This window comes from Budorcas taxicolor, chromosome 14 (genome assembly GCF_023091745.1).
Source record: "Budorcas taxicolor isolate Tak-1 chromosome 14, Takin1.1, whole genome shotgun sequence".
NCBI lineage: Eukaryota > Metazoa > Chordata > Mammalia > Artiodactyla > Bovidae > Budorcas > Budorcas taxicolor.
The window spans coordinates 57,411,770-57,437,688 of record NC_068923.1 but is presented as its reverse complement, the minus strand read 5'-3'; the positions used below and the strand labels follow the sequence as shown (position 1 = coordinate 57,437,688).

Genomic DNA, 25,919 nt, shown 5'->3' with positions numbered 1-25,919 from the left:
ACACACACACCGTACACACCACTCTACCCCACCCCAAAACAGCAAATATGTGTCTCATAAAAAAAGTAATTCCATCAGTTTTATGATCACTGAAAATAATAATAATGAAAGATTGAAAAAAATCCAAGTCTCTGGGAGACATTCTAAAGAACTCTGTAGAAAGTACATTGTGTTGTTGAGAGTTTGAGTTAATCGCTCACGGAAGAAACATTTATCTGGGTGGAGGTTTATGCTTGATTTATACAGGCTTTTAGCCTGAAGGGTGTAATAGATGAGTGATTCTCTTAACCTTAATCTATTTTTCATACGGTGGGATGACAGTCATCATCTGAAACCATTTTTAAGTTTCCCAGAAGTGTGGAAAAACTAACTTAATCTTACTGTTATAACTTGTTTAAAGGGCAGATTTTTACTTTTAGTTTTAAAGTAATTTTTAAAAGGAGCTGCCACGCTCAAGGAATCCATCTATTTAAGGTTCTCAAGGACAGAAATGAGTTCTTGTGGGAGGGTAGGCATTTGTTACATGTCTGCCCTGGTTATGGTTATACTTTGCGGTCTCAGTTTAGTTCAGCTCAGTCACTCAGTCGTGTCTGACTCTTTGCAGTCCCATGGACTGCAGCACGCCAGGCTTCTCTGTCCATCACCAACTCCCGGAGCTTGCTCAACGTTCATCGAGTTGGTGATGCCATCCAACCATCTCATCCTCTGTCATCCCCTTCTCCTCCTGCCTTTAATCTTTCCCAGCATCAGGGTCTTTTCCAATGAGTCAGTTCTTTGTGATCTGGGGAGTGTGATTATTCTTTTTCTGAAGCTTAGATTTTAAAGAATTAAACAAAATGTTAAATTGAGACTGATTTTCTTTGTACAAGTTCTTAGTACATGTTTTTAAAAAAAGCTTTGGGTATCTTTGGGGCTCAGAAGTCAATGGTTTAAGAGTCATTGAGGATCAGAAGAAACCAGGCACGAGGCAGCCAGCTGCTCCACAGTTGTGGGGTGGCGCTTACTCCAAAGTCCATCATCTGTCTTCCTCATCAGCCCTTCTCCGGTTGTTCAGGCAAAGCCTACAGGATGCATAAGAGAACTGATCCTGTTCAAGGGGAAAAGATAGAGTTCACTATCATGCTTGAAAGGACTCACTGCTGCAAGTCTCATTCAGCTTTTACATTACGATTGTACTGTTTCTCAGTTTGTTTTAATATATTTATTTATATTAAATATAGTATGAAATATATACTTATTTGAGAAATATATAAAAATTTTTAATAAATATAATTACAGATCATTACAATAAATAGAGAAAAACAAGTGTCACATATATGTAGAATTTAGAAAAAAGGTCTTATTTAGAAAGATGGTCTTATTTTCAAAGCAGAAATAGAAATACAGACGTAGAGAACAAACATATGGATATCAAGGGGAAAGGAGGTGGGGGTGGGATGACCTGGGAGATTGGGATTGACATATACACACTACTATGTGTAAGATAGGTAATTAATGAGAACCTACTGCATAGCTCAGGAAACTCTACTTAATGCATTGTGGTGACCTGAATGGGAAGAAAGTCCAAAGAGGAGGGATATATGTATGTGTACGGCTGATTCATCTTACTCTACATGTTTTGTTACTGTACAGTAGAAGCTAACACAACATTGTAAAGCAACTATGTGTGAATAAAAATTACTTTAAAAATAACTAAAAATAATAATAAGAAATTAAGTACACTAAGTACATATTAGCTATAAATATTTACTTCCTTTTGTTAAACTTCCAGTGCTCTCTACCTCTGGGCTTTATTTTCCTCTGTAGCACTTATGCCATCTATGAAATCATAGAGTTCACTTATTTTCTTTGATGGTTGTCTATTTCCCCTGTCCAGTGAGGGTTATTTTGTTTGCTATTACACACCGGTGCCAAGATGAAGGCATGGCATTTAGCAGAGCTCAATAAATACATATTGAATGAATGGTGGCATGAATGATGCCATGTTAAACCGGACTCTCTGGAGACATGCCTTCTGTATCCCGTGACTTAGAGGCATACCTCATGCTCAATGGCAAGTGTTCCCAGTATTACAAGTAAAAATGTGTTATGTTTAGGGAATAGAGGAGAGGGAAGCAGATGTCAGGCACCCATGTCTGACATCATGAGATATTAATAGTTCTTGACTTCTGAGCCTGTGTGTACCATGAGCAGTGTGCCATGAAACCATGTAATGACATAATTCTTGATTCCTGATGAATTAGGTAATTTGATTTTACTTCTTGCCTCATATGCTCTGATTTCATGAGCTTGGTCTGCAGTGGCCTGCCCTTACCTGGATAATACTGCTCTCCCTGCCCATCTAGATTCTTCTCTTCCCTCAAAGCCCAGCTGAGAACAAACCTCTTCTGTAACATTAACCTCAACTTAGTAGTACCAGTACACGAAAGTCAGCCTTTTTCTCCCACTCTGAGGGTAGCATCTCGGGCCTAGTGGGACCAGGGAATGGGTATATGTGGACTTCATTAAGGTGGCCTGAGCGAAAGAACAGTTGATTTCAAAATGCACGTAGCAATTTTTAAAGAAGGTACAGTGGTGTAAATTAGTACTTCTTCCACTAAGCCATGAACACCAATCACAAACTCACTTTACTCTACCTTTTCTCTCAGTTGTCAGGAAAACACTCTCCATTATCCATGACAGTTTCAGACATAAAAAGCTTATCTTTGGCCTGTCCACAGCGCCTTGATAAGATCTAGCTGGACTTTAGAGGCAGGTTAGCGACAGGTTAGTAAAGGCAGTTATTGACAGTTCTGAATTTGCTAAAGGAAAGTTACCTTGTTATTCTTTGACAGTACCCCCAAAACAGCTTGTTTGTCCACCACCACGAATATGTTTCATATAACAAGCCCTTATATAGACCTTCCTATGCCAGGTACTCTTCTAAGGTGTTACACATAGTAGTTCATTATCCCACAAAACAACTTAGCTATTAGGGGGGTGTGTGTCTGTGTGTGTGCTCTGTTGTGTCCTACTCTTTGTGACCCCATGGACGATAGCCCGCCAGGTTCTTCTGTCCATAGGATTTCCCAGGCAAGAATACTGGAGTGGGTTGCCATTTCCTCCTCTGGGGATCTTCCTGGCCCAGGGGTTGAATCCGCAGCTTCTGCCTTGCAGGTAGTCTCCAGCATTGCAGGTGGATTCTTTACCACAGTGCCACCTGGGAAGCCCTACTGGGTAGGTGCTACTATTATTCCTGTTTTAAAGATAAGGAAACCGAGGCACAGAGGTAGGGTGAGGAAAGGCATATAGCTGGTAAGTTCAGAGCTGGGATTCAGACCCAGATATTCCGGCTCCTGAGACCACATGGTTAACCATTAGCCCACTTGTCTCACCTTTGTTTCCCTCCACCACCCTCTTTGTATCTGTCAGCCAGCCCCTTGCCTCTGATCTTTATTCTTCCTGGTCAGAGAAAGACTCTGCTGTCTTTCTCTAAAATCATTCTCCAAATCAACCAAGGGAAATTTCTTGCAATTGGGATGAAATCACTTCAGTGACCCTTCATTCTTCACACTCACTAATACTGATTAGTTTACTTCTTAGCTGACCCCTCTGCTGTCTCATGCTTTGATCAAGCACACCCATCTCTTAAAATGCTCAGACCATTTTCTTTTCTCTCTCTCTTAATTCTCCAATGGAATAATGACACATGAAAAGTTCCACCAGAAAACGCCTTGATCTGAATGAAGTTTGGGGAAGATGAATCTGGTGCTTATGTTTGGAGAGGGTTAGGGGAGGGTGTATTATTGAGAAACTAGGTGTAGGAAGCTTGCTAGAAATGCTAACTTTTATGGTCATGAAATTCTGCAGGAGCTTGGGAATGAGAAGGAATGAGTGGATTCCAGAGGCATGTCAGAAAGACCAGTGGAGTTGTGGGCAACTGCTTCTAGGAATAAGGTAGAGAAGGGAATGAGTATAATGCCGCTATTCTGGGCCTGAATGATTCTAATGAGAATGTCATTACCGAAATAGGTCTATCAGGAAGCTCATCTGATTCAGGGAGAACAAAAAGTTCATTTTAGAATCTTCGTCATCATCCCAGTGGAAATGTTCAACAGTTGGAAGATACCAGAAGTGAGCATTTAATGAGCAGCCTTCGAGTGTCTAACAGCACATGTGATGTTAAATCTATGGTCATTACCGTGAAAGGGAGCTGGGCAAAGGCATAGTTTACACTGGTCTTCTGGAGGCACCTGCATAGTGTTTGGAGATCCTCCAGAGGCTTCAGCGACAAAGGTGGAGTTGGCTTATAATTTGAATGTAAACAACTCGGTTTACCATACAGCCTAACCCCAAACACTAGCAGATGACTTTTCTTTGTCACACCTAAAAATCCTTAGAAAGTGACAATGTCATGTGGCAAACTGGTTCTGTGCTTGGTTTCCACACTTGATCTCACTTCACATTAATTTTTACAACAACAAACTCAAGTAATCTTGAACCCTTGCTCCGGTTTGTTTCTCCCAAGGTCCGGACGGTGCCAGCAGTCTGCACATTGAATGGTGAGAGCCAAAAGCTTCTTGCAATTTAGCTGTTAGAATCAGGCACTCAAGGTAAAAAACGCAGAAATAAAAGCTGCAAGACAGCTCAGCGCCAAGTGAACTCAAAAGGCAGGGCCTAGAACGGTGTGTTCAAGAAGCCAGAGAGATTGGCGGGCAATGTCCAGAAACAGCGTCTCAAAAAATCCAAATGAGTCAGGTTAGCAATTAACCCCAAATCTCGGGTTGGTACACCTTCCTCGAGATTTCGTACAAGCTCAAGAGTAGTCAAGCCTTGCCCGGTAAAGATCATCAAATGACTTGTGGCAAATCTCTTCCTTCAAAAGTCTGACTTGGACCGCCAACCTTACTTCTAGAAGCCCAGCCGAGGCTCCTTTCGAAGGGAATAAGCAGCCATGGGCTAGCGCGGGCCCCCGCGGCTCGCTGGGCCGACTGGTCGGAGGGACCCGATTTTCGGAGGCTGCGGGTTGGAGAAATAAATCCAGTCCGGGTTTTGTCTGCACGGGGGAGGGGGACTGGAGGGCTGCGAGGAACCGCTCGCGAAGAGGGGGGCGGTGGTGGAAAACACACAACACAAACAGCTCGCGCCGGGGAACGGCAGCTGTAGGCCCGGAGCGCGCGGGCCCGGCCGCCGGCCGCATGGAGCGCAGCGCGGCCCGCGGCTCCCGGGCGGCGGCGGCGGCGGCGGCGGCGGAGGCGGCAACGCGCCGCTCGCTCACACCCACCCCCGCCCGCGGCCGCCGCGCCGCCCCGCCGTAGCCGCCGGCGTCCCCGCGGGCCGGTCCAGCGAAGGCGGCGCCCGCGCCTCTGCAGCCAGTGGCAGCCGGCGGCCCCGGGGAGGCGGCTCCCGCAGCCCCCCGGCAGCTCCGCGCCCCGGGCGCTTTGCGACCACAGCGGCCGCCCGGGGAGGAGGAGGAGGAGGACGAGGAGGGGGAGGTGACCAACTCTCCGGCTCGGCGCGGCGGCCGGCAGCCCGCGGGCAGGCATGCAGGCGCGGCGTCTAGCCAAGCGCTCCAGCCTGGGCAGCCGCCGGGGCAGCGCCGCGCTGCAGCCGCCCGGCCCCGCGCCCGCGCCCGCCCGGGAAGGCGCGCTGCCCGGGCTCCCGCCGCCCGCCCCGGCCCCGGCCCCGGAGAGCTGGAGGCCGCCGCTGCCGCCACCGCGCAACGCCGGGACCGACCCGCCTCGCGCCGGGGCCGCCGCCGCCGCCTCGTCTCCGGTGCTGCTGCTTCTGGGGGAGGAAGACGAGGACGAAGAGGGCGGGAGCCGGCGGCGGAGGGGGCTCGGGCGGGCGCCGGCGAAGCCCCGAGGGGGCGCGGAGGAGGAGGATGACGACGACGAGGACGAGGACGAGGAGGTGGTCGTCGAGGTGGTGGACGGCGACGACGACGACGAGGACGGCGACGAGCGCTTCGTGGCCCTCGGCCCCGGCCGCGCGCTCCCCAAGGGCCCGGCCCGGGGCGCCTTGAAGGTGCGAGCCGGCTGCGGGGGCGCGCGCGCGACCCTCGGGCGCGGGGAGGGGACTGGCCCCGGGCTCCGGCGCGGCGCCGGCTGCGGCCGCGACCGGCGACCGCAGAGGCCGGCCCGGGAGGGGTGTGTCCGGCGGCCGCGCGGGCCGAGCGAGGGGACTGATGAAGCTCAACGCTCGGGCCCCACACCTTCCCCGGCGGCCGCTCCCCCTTTCCTCCAGGGCCCGCCGGCCCGGCGTGCTCGTCCGGGGTGGGTTGCGGGCAAAGGACGCTTCTCCCGGGTGAGGCGGGGAACTTGGAGGCGGGACGAGGTAGGAGCCGGTCTGCGCCTGGTGGGGACGGGCGAGGTAGGTGGCCGTGAGGTGATATTCCTCCCCAGGAAGTACGAGGGTCCCCCTTCCCCTTATTCCGAGGACTAGTCTAGCTCGTGGAAACTAGCAAACCGCTTCTCTGGTCAATCTCTCAACCCCTTCTGCATCCGAGAACAGTTGTGGGCGAGTTTCCATCACCGGCGCCTGTGAGGGAACCGGTAAGCCCAGGACAGCAAAAACCAAGCCCTGGGTTTCTACATACATTTTGTTGGCAGCTTTCGGCAGTGCCTCCCACCCCCTCAACCCCCCACCCCTGTTTAAACTCGACATTGTTTAGCATTCGGGGTTCTTTCCCCCTCCTCCTCAAAATTGCAAATGAGAGAAAAAAAGAGGAAACCAGAGAAAGTGGGGGTCATTTGGCATTTTAAATGGATGTGAGTTTCAGCTGAGAATTCAAGCAAAGTCCCTTGTGTACTGAAGCACTGAGAGATCTTTCCGTTTGTGTATCTTCAGGAGATAAGGGGTTTATTATTACACAACTGACTGGCTGGGCTTTCAGGCATGTGATTGGACAAAGCAAACCACGTTGAGGTTCATGCACAGTGTATGTTGCTAAGAAGTTTTGAGGGCAGCAAGTGGTAAGCAATGCAGTGAGTGATTTTTCTGAAGAGTGGTGCTTAAAATTCGCTGAATAACACTGTTGATGGGAGTTTTCACAAGATATTGGTATTTCAGGAAGAAAAACACATGAGCTTAATAGATAGAGACTATTTTTTTTTAATCTTTTTAAAAAAAGGAACCAGGAAAAAAGTCTACTCCTCAAAGCATGAAATTGCAGTTCCAAAGAAATGTTAAACATTAGCATTTGAAGAGCCCCAGAGTAGACCCAGGCACAACTTTCTTTCCTAGACCACCCTGGAAGTACCAGCTCTGGGAGTGAGAAATTTTCAGCAAGTGGTCATTTGGGATGATAGTTTTTGACATTTGCTTGTTGGAATCCAGACCATGACCACTGTCATTACCATGGTCTAATAAAAAGCCTGCATTGTATGGCTACAGGTTATAGCTGGATTTGGAATTAAATCACATGGCATCAGTGAAATTAAGTAACAAGAGCAGTGACTCCTTACCATTTTTGTCCAGAAATATTGAAAAGATGTCTTGTAGTTTGGACAGTTGTTGCACAATTTGTGATGGAAAAATTAGTTATAATTTATGTCCTGTGATCAAAGCAAACCCAATATAGAAAAAAAAAATCAAATTTATAAAAACCAAAGAAAGAACTAGAATGTGATCATTCATATTACCAGAAAAAGATTTTCACATCTCCAGGCAAATTTCTGTTAAATTCTTTCAAAATGGACCTTATTTTATAACATTTTGGGTTGCCCATAACTTTTCAGGAATTTATGTATTGAATAGTTTGAGGTATAATTTTATAATCTTTGCTGCTTTAAAGTCATCTTGACACTGCATCTAAAGAGGTTTTCTAATGAATAAAATAGGATCATTTTATTCTAATGCATTTAAGAATGTCAATTTGTTGTTTAGTCTCTAAGTCATGTCCGACTCTTTGCCACCCCATGAACTGTAGCCTGTCAGGCTCCTCTGTCCATGGAATTCTCCAGGCAAGACTACTCATGGGATCTTCCCGACCCAGGGGTCAAACCCACATCTCCTACTTTGCAGGCAGATTCTTTATCACTGAGCCACCTAGGAAGCCCAAGAATGTCAATATTATATATGCATTCATTTATTCACATATTTATTAAACACCTACTATGTACCAGATACTATTCTAGAACACAGTACCTTTCAGATGCCCACATCCTGCAAGAGAATCCAGAGCAACAACCATCCAAACAAAGAACCCTGGTGCTTGAGATTGTGATGTATCCCCTCATAAGGGAACTGATGCTATCGAGGAGGAAGAGGAGAGAGCTAGTAGAGAGAAGGCCTCCCTGAGGAGGGGACATTTGATCTGAGATTTGAGACGTGTAGCTTGGGAAGATCATTCCAGAATAACAATTGCAAAAGTCTTGAGGTGGGAAGGAGAAAAGGCTGTGTGTGGCTGCAGCTTGGTAGGTAGGACATACGTCAGGTAGCTAGCTTACAGGCCAGCGACATAGAGTTTGGTGGGCCTTTTTAAAGTGGAGAAAAAATATTTGCAAGGTTTTAAGCAGTAAAGGCATACAAAGTGGTTTGTATTTTTTTAATTAATTTTTAAATTCAAGGATAATTGCTTTACAGAATTTTGTTGCTTTCTGTCAAATCTCAACATGAATCAGCCATAGGTATACATATGTCCCCTCCCTCTCGAATCTCCCTCCCATCTCCCTCCCCATCCCACCCCTCTAGGTTGATACATGGTTTGTATTTTTAATAGAGTCATGCTGTGTGGGGTATAGAGGGCAGCTGGGAGGGGCAGGGATCCAGTTTGAAGGTGATTGTTGAAGTGCATGTGAGAGGCCAAGCACGTTGGACCAGAGTGGAGTTAGACACGAGGGGACAGATTCAGGATCAATTGTGAAGGTCCACCTGCAATAACTTGCTGATGGATTAGGTGGCAGGGGGTGGGGGGTTGACAGAAGGGAATCTGGGGTGAGACCCCAATGTAAAGTTTGGTTAGATGTGCCATTTGCTGATATTGGGAAAGCTGGAGAACAACAGGTTTTTGTGAGGGGAACAATCAAATACTCTCTTTAGGGCATGTTAAGTCTGAGATGATGCTTAGACATAGGCATGGGAACTGCAGGTAGGCAGATGGCTGTAAGGTGAGGAGAGATTGGGGTTGGAGAGAAAAGTATGGGAGAAGCAGGTGTGACCTGCTGTGTAACAAAGATGCGAACGTACATTCACATGTCCGAGACAATTGACAAAAAGATGGTAGATGTCAGTTATTCTATAACGTGAATCTTTCAACCATCAGCATGACTCTAAGGACAAGATCATGGGACATGTGAAGTCTGCTCTGCGAATGATGTCCACGATAATATTGAAGCTGGGGACAAGAAAGGGAGTGCAGCAAGCCAGAGGACAGTCTTGGGCCAGACTCTGGGGCACAGCACTGTTAAGGAGAAGCCAACAAAGACAATTGAGAAACAGCAACCAAACAAGTCAGAGGAAAACCAGAAAATAGAAAGTGCAGTAAGGCAGGAGACGATATAGTTCCAGAAGTAGGGAGTAATGAACTGTGTTTAATACCACTGGGATATTGAGTAAGACAAGGACAGAGACATGTTCATTTGGATTAGGTAATGCACAATGTATTGGTATCCTTAACCAAAGAATGTAAAGTCAGTGGTGTGACCTGAGTGGCCTAGCAGTGAGCAGAGATGAGAACACAGTGAAAAACTCTTTCAAACTCTTTTAAAAGTCCCTTGCTAGAAAGGAAAGTAGAGAGAAGGGGGAGAATCTGGAGAACACATGGTCTAGAGTTTTTTTCAGATAGGATACAGTAGACTCTGCAGTAAACCTGCAAGGCAGGAGTCACGGGAGCCGTGGGCTTAATCCCTGGGTCAGGAAGATCCCATGGAGGAGGGCATGGCAACCCACTCCAGTATTCTTGCCTGGAAATTTCCATGAACAGAGGGGCTGGTGGGCTGCAGTCCATGGGACCGCAGAGAATCGAACACGACTGAGCATGCACAAACACCGAACCCAGCATAGAGCCGCTTGTATTAGTTGGGTATCTAGGCTAACACTGTTGGTCTTACAAACAAATTAGACTTACAAAAGCACTCTCAGAATGGAACTCCTTCCTATGCAGGGGATTTACTGTACCATGGGCTTTTTGGCTTACAAGCCTTTCTCCCTGTCAGGCATTATTATATCATCCTCATTTTACAGAAGGGATAAGCAATTTACTTAAAAATACACAAGAGTTAGGTGGCAGAGCAGGGGTTTGAGCCCTGGGCAGTCCAACTCCAGATCTACTACCATTAAGCCTTTGATGTCTCTTGGAGACAAAGCAGAGAGCTGAATTTGGCAGAGATGAAGTTTAGCCAGGCGGTTGAGCAATGGAAAGAGAGAATATATTTTTGATGAAGTTGATACTGCTGTGACTATAATGATGGACTATGGGCCCTAAGAAAAGTAAGGACAGGAAGGGGCCATGGGCTGGTAAAAAGTTAGGGGTCAGTGGATTGTAGAAAACAAAGGGGAAACCAATGAAATCATTTAAAAAAAAGTAGGAATGAAATGCAGGACAGTTTGGATTCCAAGATAATGTTAATATGAATGAATATTTTCTGAATACTTATAAACCAGGAACTGTGCTAAATACTTTATATGCAGGAGGCTTTCCTGAGAAATTATGATTTGAGAATCAGTATGCTCCAGTTGGGGGCTTCCCCAGTGTCTCAGCAGTAAAAACTCCACCTGCAATTCAGGAGATGTCAGTTTAGTCCTTGGGTAGGGAAGATCCCCTGGAGGAGGGCATGGCAGTCCACGCCAGTATTCTTGCCTGGAGAGAATCCCCATGGACAGAGGAGACTGGCAGGCTACAGTTCATAGGATCGCAAAGAGTTGGACACAACTGAAACGATTGAGCATGCACGCACACCTGCTCCAGCTGAATATACCGACTTGGACCTGAAATAGCACACCTGAGGCTGTCGGTCACAGCAGAGCTGTGGTTCACATCCAGAGCCTGTGCTTTTGATCTTTCCCAATTTGTTTGTGATGTGTATGTCTATTTACATTGAGGAAGATTTGCTACAGCTCAGGAAATAGAGGAATAGATTGGAAGTATCTGGGATGCTTGGTTACTATCATGGACACTAAGTTGGGCTTTAAATGAGACAAGAAGAGAAACTTTGTATTACACAGTTGTCAATTTCTGATCAAACAAGCTTTCACATTTATGGGCAATGGTAAGATCCACATAGCTCCCCAAACCAAAAGAAACTAACCCCCTGGGTGAGGAATGATGAATGATGAATAGCAGGTAAATATCTTCAACCAGAACTTTATTTTTTTATAAAAGAAAAAAATACAAGGACACTGTCAAACGGAGGAAGGATTCTAGTATAAGTTGTTACTTAGTGAAGGCAAAGCAGTAGGGGGCTGAGATAACAAGGCCAGACTTTGCTCTGCGATGCTGTTTATTAGTGTAGGGATGAGAGCCAGAGAATCTGAAGAGATTGATCATGTACTGTTATATAATAAGTTTAGGAGAAACCTGGACCTGAAAGACTGCTGGTAGTTCTGTTAAGAGTTCATCTATTGTAAAATTGGGAAGAAAGGTTTGTAAGTGAGATTGTTGTTGTTTAGTCACTCAGTAATGTCTGACTCTTTGTGACCCCATGGACTGCAGCACCCCAGGCCTCCCTGTCCTTCACTATCTCCCTGAGTTTGCTCAAACTCATGTCCATTGAGACAATGATGCCATCCAACCATCTCATCCTCTGTTATCGCCTTCTCCTCCTGCCTTCAGTCTTTCCCAGCATCAGGGTCTTTTACAGTGAGTTGGCTCTTTGCATCAGGTGGCCAAAGTACTGGAGTTTCAGCTTCAGCATCAGTCCTTCCAATGAATATTCAGGACTGATTTCCTTTAGGATTGACTGGTTTGATCTCCTTGCTGTCCAGGGGACTCTCAGGAGTTTTCTCCAGCAGCATAGTACGAAGGCATCAATTCTTTGGCCCTTAAGTGAGATGATATATGTTGAAGTATCCACTTTCAGTGCTTAATAAATGTTAATTGAGAGGAATCTGTTTCGTGTGTGCTGGCTCGGTAGGGACATCTCTCAGACTATTTCTGGGGTATCAGATGACGAAGCCCTTGGCAGGGACTGAGTACAAGCACTGAATTTCAGTTTGCTAGCAAGTGTATGTGTTGCACATGGCCTGCGTTGGCTCGAGGGGAAGGCATGTGCCTCTGATACCAGAAAAAGTTGTCATTCACTGAACTGTCGACTGCCAGACATGGAAGTAAAACAGACTATCTGGTAACCCAACACCCTCCTTCAACTGCTCAGGACACTGGGGCTAGGAAATCAGAAATGCCTTGCCCAGTTAGGGCTGACTAGCTGGTTAGGCAGCGCCAGGATTAGCACCTGGTCTGCCAATGCCAAGTTATCACCCTCCTTGCCGAGTTAGTCCTTTGTGCCTGGAATGATCTGTCTGTACCTAGTTTACTCCCTTGGAGTTGTAGTTAGAAAAACCAGTTTCCTGAAATGATCCACCACTCACTGTTTGTCCACTTCTATTTTGGGAACACTCTGCCTTTTAAAATACATCAGGGAGAGGTGGTCTCACTTGTGGCTGTGGGAGGTGGGCAGGACCCTCTGTGAATCCTGTTCAGATCAGCCCCCCTCCATGTGCAGTTCCCAAGGCACTTGTGTACTCTGAGGATGACTTCTTGATCTTGTTCAGTCGATAAATTGTGTCCAACTCTTTGCAACCCCATGGACTGTAGCCCACCAGGCTTCCCTGTCTGTAGGATTTTTCAGGCAAGAATATTGGAGCGGGTTGCTATTCCCTTCTCTAGGAGATCTTCCTGATCCAGGGATTGAACCCACTTCTCCTACATTGGCAGGCGGATTCTTTACCACTGAGCCTCCAGAGGATGGTAATAAATGGCAGATGAGCCCCATTTTATTGTGAACCAAATTCCCTTAATTTCTGGTGTGGTGTACCTGGTAAACCAGCGTAGAAAACATAGTTTATACTCAGCCCTTAAGTAGGGCCTCTCCTTCTCTACCAGATTTTACTAGTTGAGCCTGCAGTGCCCCATAGCACAAGGGTTAGGGAAGGAGGAGGAAAGATGAGAAGTCAGCCCTGCCTGGAATCTGCTCACCTGAGCTTAGTGAGAAGGAGCCGAGAGATACAGTCAGGATGCCCTTGACCTCTGAGAGCCCCTGGACACTGTTCATTAGTAAATCTGTCCTGGTCTCAGTGCCCTGTCCTCCCCGCTCAGGGGGCCTCCAAGGAGAGAGGTATGGGAGCCTGTCCCTCCCGACCGCAGTGTGCACTATCAGAGCTTCTGGTCTACATGGAGCAGCCAGCCTTGCACCGTTGCTTGATACAGTGTCTGCTAAAGCGGAGGAGACTTGACCTTTCATTGCCCTGTCCCATCTCTTCTAAGGTAAATGTATGGTTTCCATTAGACTTTCTGAAATATCTGAGACTGAGAGGCCCTTGGGGCTTCCTTGGTGGGTGGCTCACACAGTAAAATACCTGCTTGCAGTGCAGGAGGCCCGGGTTTGATCCGTGAGTCAGGAAGATCCACTAGAGTAGGTAATGGCTACCCACTCCAGTATTCTTGCCTGCAGAATTCCGTGGACAGAGGAGCCTGGTGGGCTATAGCCCATGGGGTTGAAAAGAGTCAGACACGAGTGAGTGAGTAACGCTTTCGGAGGCACTTGTAACCAACCTTCCAGCTTAGTTGAATCTCTGTTTGAAATAAAGATGATTCTCTTTGGGTTTGCTCTCCAGGTTTCTGGTCGTTCCCTCAGGAGATGTTTATTATAGGCCATTGCATGCCATGTTCCTGATATACATGTAGGAAAAAAAGAGTGAATAAGGCCGATTTCCACTTCTGGGGAGCCCACAGCCTAGCAGATTCCTGCCAAGTTATCGATAAAGAGGTTCAAAGCCTCTTTTCCTTTTTATCCCCAAGATCAATATTAGATCCGTTGAGAGACCTTGCGTGGCTATATGAAATTTTGATATGTACCCTAAAGCATTTGTAGCCAATCTATATGAAGAAGATTATATGATTTGGGCAGGAGGTGATTCCTGAGTAATTAGTCAAAGGGTGAGTTTAGATCACAAATTTGACAAATAACTTCTGTTGCTCTCATTTACTGGATGAATTGGAACATAATATAATAAGTCTGAGATCTGTGTAGTAGAATTAGAGTGGTTAAGTTCTCACTTTTCATTTAGGATACTATTTGGAAAATCCAGAGTTAAAGTTTATACATAGGGGAAGTAGGCTCGACTCTAGAGTTTTGAGGGGCTTCCCAGGTAGTGCAGTGGTAAAGAATCTGCCTGCCAATGCAGGCAGTGCAAGAGACGTGGGTTCGATCCCTGGGTCAGGAACATCCCCTAGAGAAGGACATGGCGAACCACTCCAGTATTCTGTCCTGGAAAATTCCATGGACAGAAGAATCCAGTGGTCTACAGTCGATGGGGTTGCAAAGAGTCAGACATGACTGAGTGCACACACATCCACGCACACACTAGAGTTTTGAAGGAGAGTCTGTAATTTTAGGGTAAGAACTCTGCAGTAACATACAAGAGGGGTTCATTCATCTTGCAGAAGACTATGGAGCTTTGAGATGCAAAGAATTAAAAGGATTTTGCCTGTCCACAGCTCCGTGTGGACTAAGAGTGTGTGTTTTCCAGGTTACACACGACACTTACCAGCAACACACTTGCTTTCCTTATGTTCTTGTCATACTGGAAGGGTGAGTGAAAGTAAAGTCTCCCTGATGAAGGACTAATTGGGGATGGCTGGTCAAAATAAGTGAATGTCAAAAGTGCTTTGACATTTTAAATTAAATCCAATTTTTTAAAGGCTACATGCCTGGAAATATCATATAGTAAAACCTGTAAGCAGGGTAATTTTAGTCAATTAGTATGGTCTGTGTTGTGGGCTCATTAGTAAGGCAAGAGGGAACATGACTGAGTCAGAGCAGATGACCCTGCCCTCTGCCCCCTCCCCACTGGTTCCTCCTCATAAATCAGGAAATGAGGTAACACAGGCTTTGGGTTCCAATTCTGGCTTCTCCACTGCTAGTTGCATGGCCTCATCAAGTAACTTGACGTCCCAGTGCTTCAGTGTTATCAAATGAAATTGGGATAATATTGTTTTGCCATTGCCTATTGTTATTTTTTTTAAGGTTTTTTTTTTTTTTTTTCATTATTTTAGTTGCACTGTGTCTTTGTTGCTGTGTTTGGGCTTTCTCTGGTTGTGGCAAGCAGTGGTGGGGCTACTCATTGTGGTGGTTTCTCTTACTGTGGCGCATGACCTTATTTACTCCATGCCATGTGGAATCTTCCCGACTAGGGCTCAAACCCATGTCCCCAGGCAGAATCTTAACAGCTGGATCACCAGAGAAATTTGCCTGTTGTTATTAAACATGGCCAGAGACCTCCTGAAATTAGAGATGGATGACAATTTATTTCCTTTTTGGTTCCAGAAAAGAATCTTTTGTAGAACTTTGTTCAAGGACCCAAAATCCTACAGTCATTTTGACTGTCAGACCCTCCTGCTTGTTCCACACTACCAAGGTATTTCAGAGAGCTGCTTCCTGATGTGACTTCGTTCTTCTGAACTCTGAGTGTTCCATTGTATCAGTGGTGAGCTTGAATCTTGCCTTTCATCTCAGGAAGCTGAGAGTCATTTATCTACTTGTGCAAAGAGGAAGAAAACATTCCTGCTCTCAAGTTCATCAGTCTGTTCAGATGTCTAGCTCTTATTTTGGAAAAAGTCTGGCTACAAGCCATGCAGGAGGGGAAAGTCTTACCACACACATTGAATTATGTGTCGCACACATTGAATTATGTGTCGCTAAGACCTGTGACGTAAATGCCAATGATGTTACCTCTCACCTCTAACTTGCTTGGTGCTGAAAACCTCTGCATTGGTGTCTACGACCTGTTATACTTTTGTTTGGGGAAGAAGTCATTGTTCTTTGGGTAAATAGGGATGCAGAGCTCAATGTATTCTTCTAAATGGTTGTAACTGCTTACTTCCATATTGAAAGATATCTAGTAAGGAGGAGAAAAGGGCTCTAGTTTAACAATTTAGGGGAATTCCAGTTAAAAAGAAAGATACAGATTTTTTTTTGCAAGTTATAAAATGCTTTAAACATAAAAGAAATTGAAAGAGAAGTATAACACCTATATACCCATGAGTAAGTTATTGGCCTTAGATAACAAGGGCCATTTTGAATTTCTAACAAGGTGAATATAGATTGTGGCATTTACATATTTATTGGACCATTTATATATTTATTGGAGCCTTTTTTTTTCCTAGAACACCTTTCCCTTCGGATGCATTTTGGGAAATTCCAGTTTAAAATTATTTTTTTTTAATGGGAAATCCATGGATAAGTGGCTTATGCTTGGGATAAATTACTAAAATGTCATTATTAAAGAAATAAATTGTCACAGAGCAAGGTTAAAATATTGTTGGTGGGTCTTGCAAGCTTTGAAATATATTTCCTCATAAAGCTGCTAATTTCTTCAGTATAAAAAAAAATGAGTATTATGTGTGGTGAATTTTCACTTGTGTATCTGTGAACACCATTCCTCCGTGTGAAGTTTAAGACCTGGTAGAAAACCCTACTTCTCTTGGTAAATCAGGCTCTGTGATGAGTCCAGTGGGGGAGACAGGAGATGTGGGAAGTGCTATCATGACAGAATTACAAGGTGCCCAGGGATAGAATATCACACAATGCTGATACCAAGGTGGGTGTATTTAATAGTATGCTTTTCACAAGATTGAAAGTATCACAGTTGTTTAAATGAAAAGGAACATATACATTCAGTAGGATATGCAGATTGACACATTTTCAATCAGTAGCAGTATGATTACTGCAAATAAAGGTGTCGAGCATTTATGAACACTCAGTACCCTGTGTTGGACTCTTTATTGGCTATTGTTCAATATTTCAGTATTACCCAGCATTTAATGCATTATAATTTATAGAGGATGCTCATCACTCTCTTGGAAGAAAACCTATGACAAAGCTAGACAACATACTGAAAAGCAGAGACATTACTTTGCTGACATAGGTCCGTATAGTCAAAGCTATGGTTTTTCCAGTAGTCGTGTATGGATGTGAGAGTTGGACTATAAAGAAAGCTGAGCACGGAAGAATTGATGCTTTTGAACTGTGGTGTTGGAGAAGACTCTTGAGAGTCCCTTGGACTGCAAGGAGATCCAACCAGTCCATCCTAAAGGAAATCACTCCTGAATATTGGAAGGACTGATGCTGAAGCTGAAGCTCCAGTACTTTGGCCACCTGATGCAAGGACTTAACTCATTGGAAAAGACTCTGATACTGGGAAAGACTGAAGGCAGGAGGAGAAGGGGATGACAGAGGACGAGATGGTTGGATGGTATCACTGACTCAATGGACATGAGTTTGAGCATGCTCCAGGAGTTGGTGATGGACAGGGAGGCCTGGCGTGCTCCAGTTCATGGGGTTGCAAAGAGTGGGACATGACTGAGCGACTTAACAACAACTTACAGCTAACTTGGTGATCTTGGAAGGTAGATTTTATTATCTCCATTTTATAGATGTGAAAAATGTATTGGAGAACAATGGAGCAGTTTTTGTGGACTATATATATATATATATATACACACACACACACACATACATATAGAATTTTTTTTACCAAATGACATATTTGTCAAACATTTCAGAAAACATTTGGGGCCAACAGATTTAAAAAATAATTGGAATTGTTACCTAAGCAACAATGGAAATTTAAGGAGAGAAGGACTTTTGGAGTAAATTTTAAATTAAAACAACATGAAATACAGTTTTCATAAACACTTTCACTTCGCTTGTGTATGCTTTAAAAATCACCTACAAGTGCTTGCTGAAGAACAAACCATTAATTTGTATCAGTTTGGGTTAGGATCCAAAGTTTAGCTTAACAATTTTTTTTTTTTTTATGTAAGCTTTTGACAGTGTTTTCAATTAGTAAGTTCATATACTCAAAACTAGTTTAACAAACTTAGAAAAATAATAGAAATGTTAGCAATAAGTATCTTTAGTTCTGTCCAATGACTGAGTTGTGTCTGACTCTTTTCGACCCCACGGACAGCAGCACGCCAGATTTCCCTGTCTTTCACCAACTCCCGGAGTTTTCCCAGACTCATGTCCATTGAGTTGGTGATGCCATCCAACCATCTCATCCTCTGTCGCCCCCTTTTCCTCCTGCCTTCAATCTTTCCCAGCATCAGGGTCTTTTCCAGTGGGTTGGCTCTTCGCATCAGGTGGCTTAAGTATGGGAGCTTCAGCATCAGTCCTTCAAACAAATTTTCTGGGTTGGTTTCCTTTAGGATTGACTGGTTTGATCTTCTTGCTATTAGGACTTATGAAAATGAAAATGTGAAGAATATCTGAAGGAAAAACAATCTTTTTCATCAGATATTACTTGCAATAAAAGTTGTCTCAGTAAAAGGAGGAAAATGGACCGTTGGGCCTATGTAAGCACTGAACACTATATCATCTTAGGTGGGAAAGAGAAGGTTGATCATATGGAAGAGCCACTGGAAGGTTTGAAATGATCCAAGATAGGGTTTATGGAAAGGGAACAGTGACTGCTATGTGGATTTCCCATTACGTGAGTACTTGGTGGATATTTAAGAGGTTCTGAAAATGCGATCTTAGCCATCTGTTGGGTGACAGCAATATTTTCCAGCTCTTTATTCTTATTCTAAAAGAGATTTCTATTCAAATAGGTCTCTCAACTCTCTGTATTGATTTTGTCACTTGAAATTTTCTTGAAATCTAGCACAGAGGTTATTAGAGAAAATTCTTTTTACTTTAAAAATCATAACAGAAATGATGTAGTTTTCATTGTTTGTAAACTATGCCTATTTTTTATGTGTTAAAATTGAGATATCTCAAAGATCTTGTTTAAATTCAGTGACAAGTTAATGGTTTGATTGTTTAAAGAAATTTGCGGGGTGGGGGGTTACTACTTCATTCAATCCCATGGTTATTCATTCAACAGCTATACTCTTTGTCAGCTCCAAGGACTCAGAAGAAAAAAGACTTGGGAAGAGTTTCTACTCACATTCTAGCTGGAGAGACAGACAGTAAACTTTGTGGATGGTGGTCCATTGCTGAGCTCAGAATGCACGGAGGAAGAGAAGATTTGGGCCGGAAAGTGTGAATCAACAGTTCACCCTTAACTGCTGTTAAGGGTCTTAACTGTGTTAAGTGTGAGATGCCGGTTAGACCCCCACGTGAAGATGTCAGGTAGGCAGGAGGTAGGTGGAGAAGACAAGCAGGGATGGACATCAGAAGTCATGGGCATGTGGACAGTATCTACAGTGAGGAAACTGGTGAGAACACCTCTAGGGAGAGAGTGCAGGTAGAGAATGAAGGTGCCTAGGAGTGAGGAGCTCTGCAGCACTTCAGTTGTAATGCTCCGGTCTGTCTGTTTCTCTCTCAGTACCTTTATTATGATATAATTCACATAATATACCATATAATGCTTCCTTTTAAAGTACTCAAGTCAGTATTTTCTAGTATTGTCACAGTTGGTCAGCCATCAATCACAGTCTAATTTTGGAACATTTTGTCACCCCCCAGAAGAATACTAGAGTGGGTAGCCATTCCCTTCTCCAGGGCATCTTCCCAACCCAGGGATCAAGCCCTGGTCTGCACTGCAGGTGGATTCTTTACCAGCTGAGCCGCCAGGGAAGCCCTAAAGAAACACTGTACCCATCAGCAGCCCCGACTCCACGCTCCTTTATATGCACCTGTACTCATTTGGTTTTATTTTTCAGTGTCAATAAGTCATTGTTCACTCCTGGTGCTTTTTCAGGAAGGAAAGAAGGCAGGAGGGAGATGAGGGTTAACATATATTAGAAAACAAGAAGAGGAGGAAGAGAAAAGAAAATCCAGTACAGCAAAATCACCCATTTGATGAATATACCCCAGTGAGGGGGTCACCACAGCTCAAGGGAGTCCAGTCTCCTACAGTTCAGAAAAAAAGGGGAAGGGAATCAGAGAAAGCACACAGACTGGCCCTCATTTTCCTTCCCTACTCTCTTCCTTGTAAATTTCAGATAAAACTTGGTTTCTAGCAGTGAACATGGGGTTGAATTACATCCTGTCTAAATCCTACTAGGTAATCCTATGTCTACTTTAACATCAGATCCTTGGCATCAGCAGAAAAGTCCCTGAATGAACTGGACAGACTTTCTTCCCTTTCTCACTCTCCCACTCTGAGTTTCTATGTGGAAGCCCCTTTCTGGCATTGGAAATGAGGGGGTAGAGAGTTATTAGTTTGTTTAGGTTTTATGCAGATCTTTTAGGATTTAGAGTCTTATTGTTTGTTTTGGCTAAAGGTGGGACAGGAGTCAAGTTTTCAGGATAAAAGAACTTGTCTGAAATAGGAAGTAAGGGATGGAGAAGAATGAAAAAATGGGTGAGGAACTCCCGCTTTGTGGAAAGTGGCACCAAGCTCACAGGTCACATCTTCTTGCCTGATGCAGAATCTTTTCACAAAAATACTTTGATTATTTTCTTTCAATACAAAAAGAAATTTGTAAACTATAAACACGCCAGAACCATGTGAGAAATGCCAGCACATTATACTTACACAAACTGGATCACATAAAATATCACACAAAATAGATCACACCAAATCATAACTTGTGAAGTCCTGCAAAGCCCATATAAATCCAGAAACTGGAGGGAACTGGCATCAAGGGAGATATACCTTGTTCATTGTGTCCTATTTCATTTGGCATCTTTTGGCACACGGTGGTCAGCGCGGTAGGTCTGTGCTGATCTCCTGATTTGTCCTTTCTCCATTAGCTACCCTGGCACTGTTGTTACCACTGCAGCAGGGGACACTGGCCCTGGAATCACAAAGAAGCTCTTGTTTAGTGGATCATCTGGGAGCCATACAGAAGTACAGAGTTTTGAAAGGTGAAGGATTCTAATTTTGTTCCAGGCATACATCCCAGGCAGCATGGGAGAGTACAGAGGTTTCATTCTTAAAATTTTGCTTCCCTAACACTATGTTGAGATCTTTATACTGCAAGCATGAGTGTGGCTATGCACACACACACATACCCTGCACCCACTTTTGTGTAATGTAGATAGCCTGATCTAACGGAAGATAAGATCTCATATGGAAAGTGAGTCGGTGTCCCAGGATTAAATATTTGGTCAGGAATTCTTAAAAAAAAAAAAAAAAGTATATATACACACACACACACACACATACACACACACACACACACTCACACACACACATAAACATACACACACACACACAGGCCTTACTCTTTGTTTCCACTCATACCGTTTTGCCAACTCTGATTTATTCTAACTTATATGTCACTTTCTGTTCAGGGCTGACTTCTAGTCATACATCTGAGAGGTAAGTCAGAGTTGTTCTTTAAAGTTGCTCCTGCTCTACAGATCTGGAGCTACTGACTTACTTATGCCTGAGATTCCTCCTATACCTGAGAGCATGGTGTGCTCTTGAGGGCCTCTCAGAATAATGTATTCAAAAATACAAAGTCAGAAGAGTTATATTAAGAAAAATAAAGAAAAAACTAAGTACACAACGAATGTCATTCCTACATAGCTAGTGCTATTAGCATCCTGAGGGAAGCCAGACCCATGTTAGAGTTATGAGCAAATAAATTTGTAATAGATCAGAATGAGGGGCAGCAGACCTTGAGATACTACCCCAACCCCTCCCCTTTTATTTTTCCTGCTATCGTCTCCTGTGGCTTATGATCGTTCCTAGCACCCTGTACCAACAGTGGGTCATGGAAAAGACAAGACAGGGAAGAAGCCCTGCCCTGCCCGGAGAGAGTCCTGTCACACAAAGTAGTAGCTTCTTGAGCTTATTAGCCTGGTCTTATGTTTTATCTTCTTACTTTAGCATGGGACATGCATGCCTTTTCAACAGGAAAACAGCTGTCTTATCCAGGCCACTTTCTAGCCCTAGAGCCTAGAACCTATGATCAGAGATGAAGAAGAATATCTTATAATGTTAGTTCAGTTCAGTCACTCAGTCATGTCTGACTCTTTGCGACCCCGTGAACTGTAGCACACCAGGCTTCCCTGTCCATCACCAACTCCCAGAACTTGCTCAAACCCATGTCCGTTGAGTCAGTAATGCCATCCAACCATCTTGTCCTCTGTCGTCCCCTTCTCCTCCTGCCTTCAATCTTTCCCAGCATCAGGGTCTTTTCCAAGGAGTTGGCTCTTCGCATCAGGTGGCCAAAGTATTGGAGTTTCAGCATCAGTCCTTCCAATAAATATTCAGGACTGATTTTCTTTAGGATTGTCTGATTTGATCTCCTTGCAGTCCAAGGGGCTCTTAAGAGTCTTCTCCAGCACCACAGTTCAAAGGCATCAATTCTTCAGCACTTAGCTTTCTTTATAGTCCAACTCTTACATCCATCCATGACTACCAGAAAAACCATAGCTTTGACTAGATGGACCTTTGTTGGAAAAGTAATGTCTCTGCCAAGAGTCGGTTTATTAAGAAGACATAAAATCCTAAATATTTATGCACTTAATATAGCTTCAAAATATATGAGGCAAAAGCCTATAGAACCAAAGAGAGAGGAATAGACAAATCCACAAGTATAGCAATGGACATGGGTTTGGGTGGACTCCGGGAGTTGGTGATGGACAGGGAGGCCTGGCGTGCTGCGGTTTATGGGGTCGCAAAGAGTTGGACACAGCTGAACTGAACAAGTATGGCTGGATATTTTAGTCACTCTCTCATTTATTGATGGTTGACAGCAAAAAAATGTAAGAATATAGACTGTTTGAACAATACTATCAACCAACTTAACCTAATTAACATTTATAGATCCCCACACTGAATAATTGAAATATAAATACTGCTTTTGATCGTATGATAAATATTTACAAAGATACACTATATCCTGGGGGCAAAGCCAAGTCTCAGTAAATTTCAAAGGCTTTAAATCAAACAGTATATTCTTTGACCACAATGGAATTAAATTTGAAAATCAGTTTTAAAAAGTAACTAGAAAATCCCCAAATATGTGAAAATCAATCAGTATTCTTCTAAATAATCACTTGGAAGAAAGAAGAAATCACATTGGTAATTAGAAAAGAACTTTAATTGAAAATTAAAACAAATCCTATCAAAGTTTGCAGAACTTAAATCACTGCTTAGAGGGAAATATATTGCTTTAAATCAGTGATCTAATCTTCCATCCAAAGAAGCTAGAAAAAGAAGAAAGAAACAAGATACGGTAGGAAATCAGTGAAATAAGTAGAAAACAATAGAGAAAATCTATGAAGCCAAGAGCTGATTCTTTGAGCAGATCAAATTGATTGTAAAGAAAGCACAATCCAGAATGAAAGACAGGGTGTCATACGGAGCTACAGACTTTAAAAGAATAATTACAACATATTACTTGATGTTAGTAGAGGACTTTATGCCAATACATTTGACAGCTTGGATGAAATGGGTAAATTCCTTGAAAAACATAAATTAACAAAACTGACCACTAAAAGTAACAGGATGTTTGAATAACCTACCATCTGTTAAAGAAATGGAATTTATAATTGAGAACCTTTGCACATGGAAAACTCCAGACCTGAATGCTTGACTAGGGAAATCTGTCGAATATTTAAGGAAGAGATATGTAATACTAATCTTACAAAGGTACAATTCCCTAGTGGCTCAGATGGTAAAGAATCTGCCTGCAATGTGGGAGACCCAGGTTCAGTCCCTGGGTTGGGAAGATCCTCTGGAGAAGGGAATGGCAACCCACTCCAGTATTCTTGCCTTGAGAATTTCATGGACAGAGGAGTCTGGTGGACTACAGTCCATGGGGTCGCAAAGGGTCAGACATAACTGAGTGACTACACTTTCACTTTCAGTCTTACGAAAGCCTTTACCAAAAAAGAAAAAGATTGAATATTCCCAATAAATATTATGGGGTCAACATAAGTCTAATACTAAAAATATACAATAACATAAATAACATGTTAGACTTTCTTATATACATGACACAAAAATACTAAACAAAATGCTAGCAAATCAAATCTAGTCATATAGAAATGGAAAATAGGTTATGACCAAAGTATTTTTTTTTTCTTTCAGAAATGTAATTTTGGTTAAATACTTGAAAATCAGTTGGTATAATTAAATATATTAATTAGATAGAAAGGAAAAAGCCACGATTATGTTAATAGATGCAGAGAAAACAAAGTTCAACACCTATTCATGATTTAAAAAAAAACCTCTCAACAAATAAGAAGAATGGAAAGTCTCAAGTTGATAAACAGCGTATATAAGAACCCTGTTATCTTAACACTTAATAGCAAAAGATAATTTCCTCCACCACTATGAGGAACAAGACAAAGACGTGTGTGTTAATTCCTTTATTCAACATAGTGCTGGAGGTTTAACCAGTGTGGTAAGTCAAGAAAAGTAAGTGCAAGGCATAAAGATTAGGGAAAAAAAGAAAATAAGACTGGTTCTATGTGTTGATGATATGATCCATCTTCAGAGAAAACCCTAACAAAACTACCAGAACTAATCAGTGGACTTAGTATGCAAGGTCAGTTTACAAAAATTAGTTGTGTGTACTGCACTGGAAAAATGAAATTTAAAAAAAACTGCTTACAGTGGCATCAAAATCTAAACACTTGGAAATAAAATTAATGAAACTGTGCAAAAATTATGTGTGAAATCTACTAGACATTGATGGGAGTAATTAAAGAAGACCTAAACAAATGAATTGATATGCCATGTTCAATTAGAAAATTCAATATGGTTAAGATGTCAATTCTCCACATATTTATCTATAGATTCAATGCCATCTCAATGAAATTCTCAGCAGGAATTTTTGTAGAAATTCACAAGCTAATAGAAAATGTTTATGGAAACAGAATTGAAGAAAAATAACAAAATTGCAATACTTACTCTACTTAATTTCGGGGCTTACTATAAAGTGAGAGTTATCCAAATAGCGTGCTACTGGTGTACTATAAGATAGAAAGGTAGATTCATGCAACAGAAGAGAGGCCAAATGTAGACCCACATAGAAATGTTTAAAAGGCACCAAAGAAATTCAGTGGAGAAGCCTTTTCACGGCCTTAGAAAGAAAAGATAAAACCTCTCCGCCTACCTTACACCATACCCCAAAATTATTCCAAAATGAAACATAGACATAAATATCAAAGCCAAAACTTATAAAGCTTCTTGAAGAAAATAGAAGAAAAAATCCTTGCAACCTCAAGATAGGCGACGACTTTTGAGATATGAAAGAAAAAAAAATTAATTAGACTTTATCAAACCTAAATATGTATGACCATCAAAAGACAATTAAGGGACTAGATTAATAATTAAATAGATTTCCTCTGTTACTGCTTTCTTCTGGGACTATCCAAACATTGCATTCATTTTGTGTTTACTCTGCAGTCCCTTTGCTGAATGCAGAGAATATACTATTTAACAAGAAAGGTGTGGTTCTGATGAAACATTCAATTTAGTGGGAGAAAGAGACAAACAAATAATTATAATATGAAATGACAAGTGCAAGGATAGTGAAAGTGTAAAACTCATATTATGGTTTTAGTTTACAAATGTTTAAACCTGGCAGTGGTTAATAATTTGCTAAGTTGCAAAGCCAGTCTAAGCTCATATTTGCTGACACCTATTCCCCTCTTGGCCTCGACCTTTTTATTTTTATTTTTTTAAAATTTCTGTTCTAAGCAAAGGGAGTGGAATTTTAAACTTAAGCTTAGTGGCCAGGATCAAGTAGCAAATGGTATTCATGCTTCTAGTTTACTAAGAAGAGAAATGGCATTGGAGCTATTTAAAGAAATTCCACTTCAATGTTGCCATTTTAAAGCCTTGTTTTAAAGTTAGTTTTTCAAACT

The 25,919-nt window shown here is 42.9% G+C and overlaps 1 protein-coding gene across 1 annotated transcript in view; it reads left to right on the top strand.

The window, feature by feature from the left end:
* Positions 1-5,523: 5,523 nt before the first annotated feature.
* ZNF704 (zinc finger protein 704) overlaps positions 5,524-25,919 on the top strand; it is a 245,620-nt gene continuing 225,224 nt past the window's right edge. The window contains exon 1 of the mRNA XM_052651684.1: positions 5,524-6,006. Within this exon, the coding sequence (XP_052507644.1) occupies positions 5,524-6,006 (483 nt within the window). The remainder of the gene's footprint in view (positions 6,007-25,919) is intronic.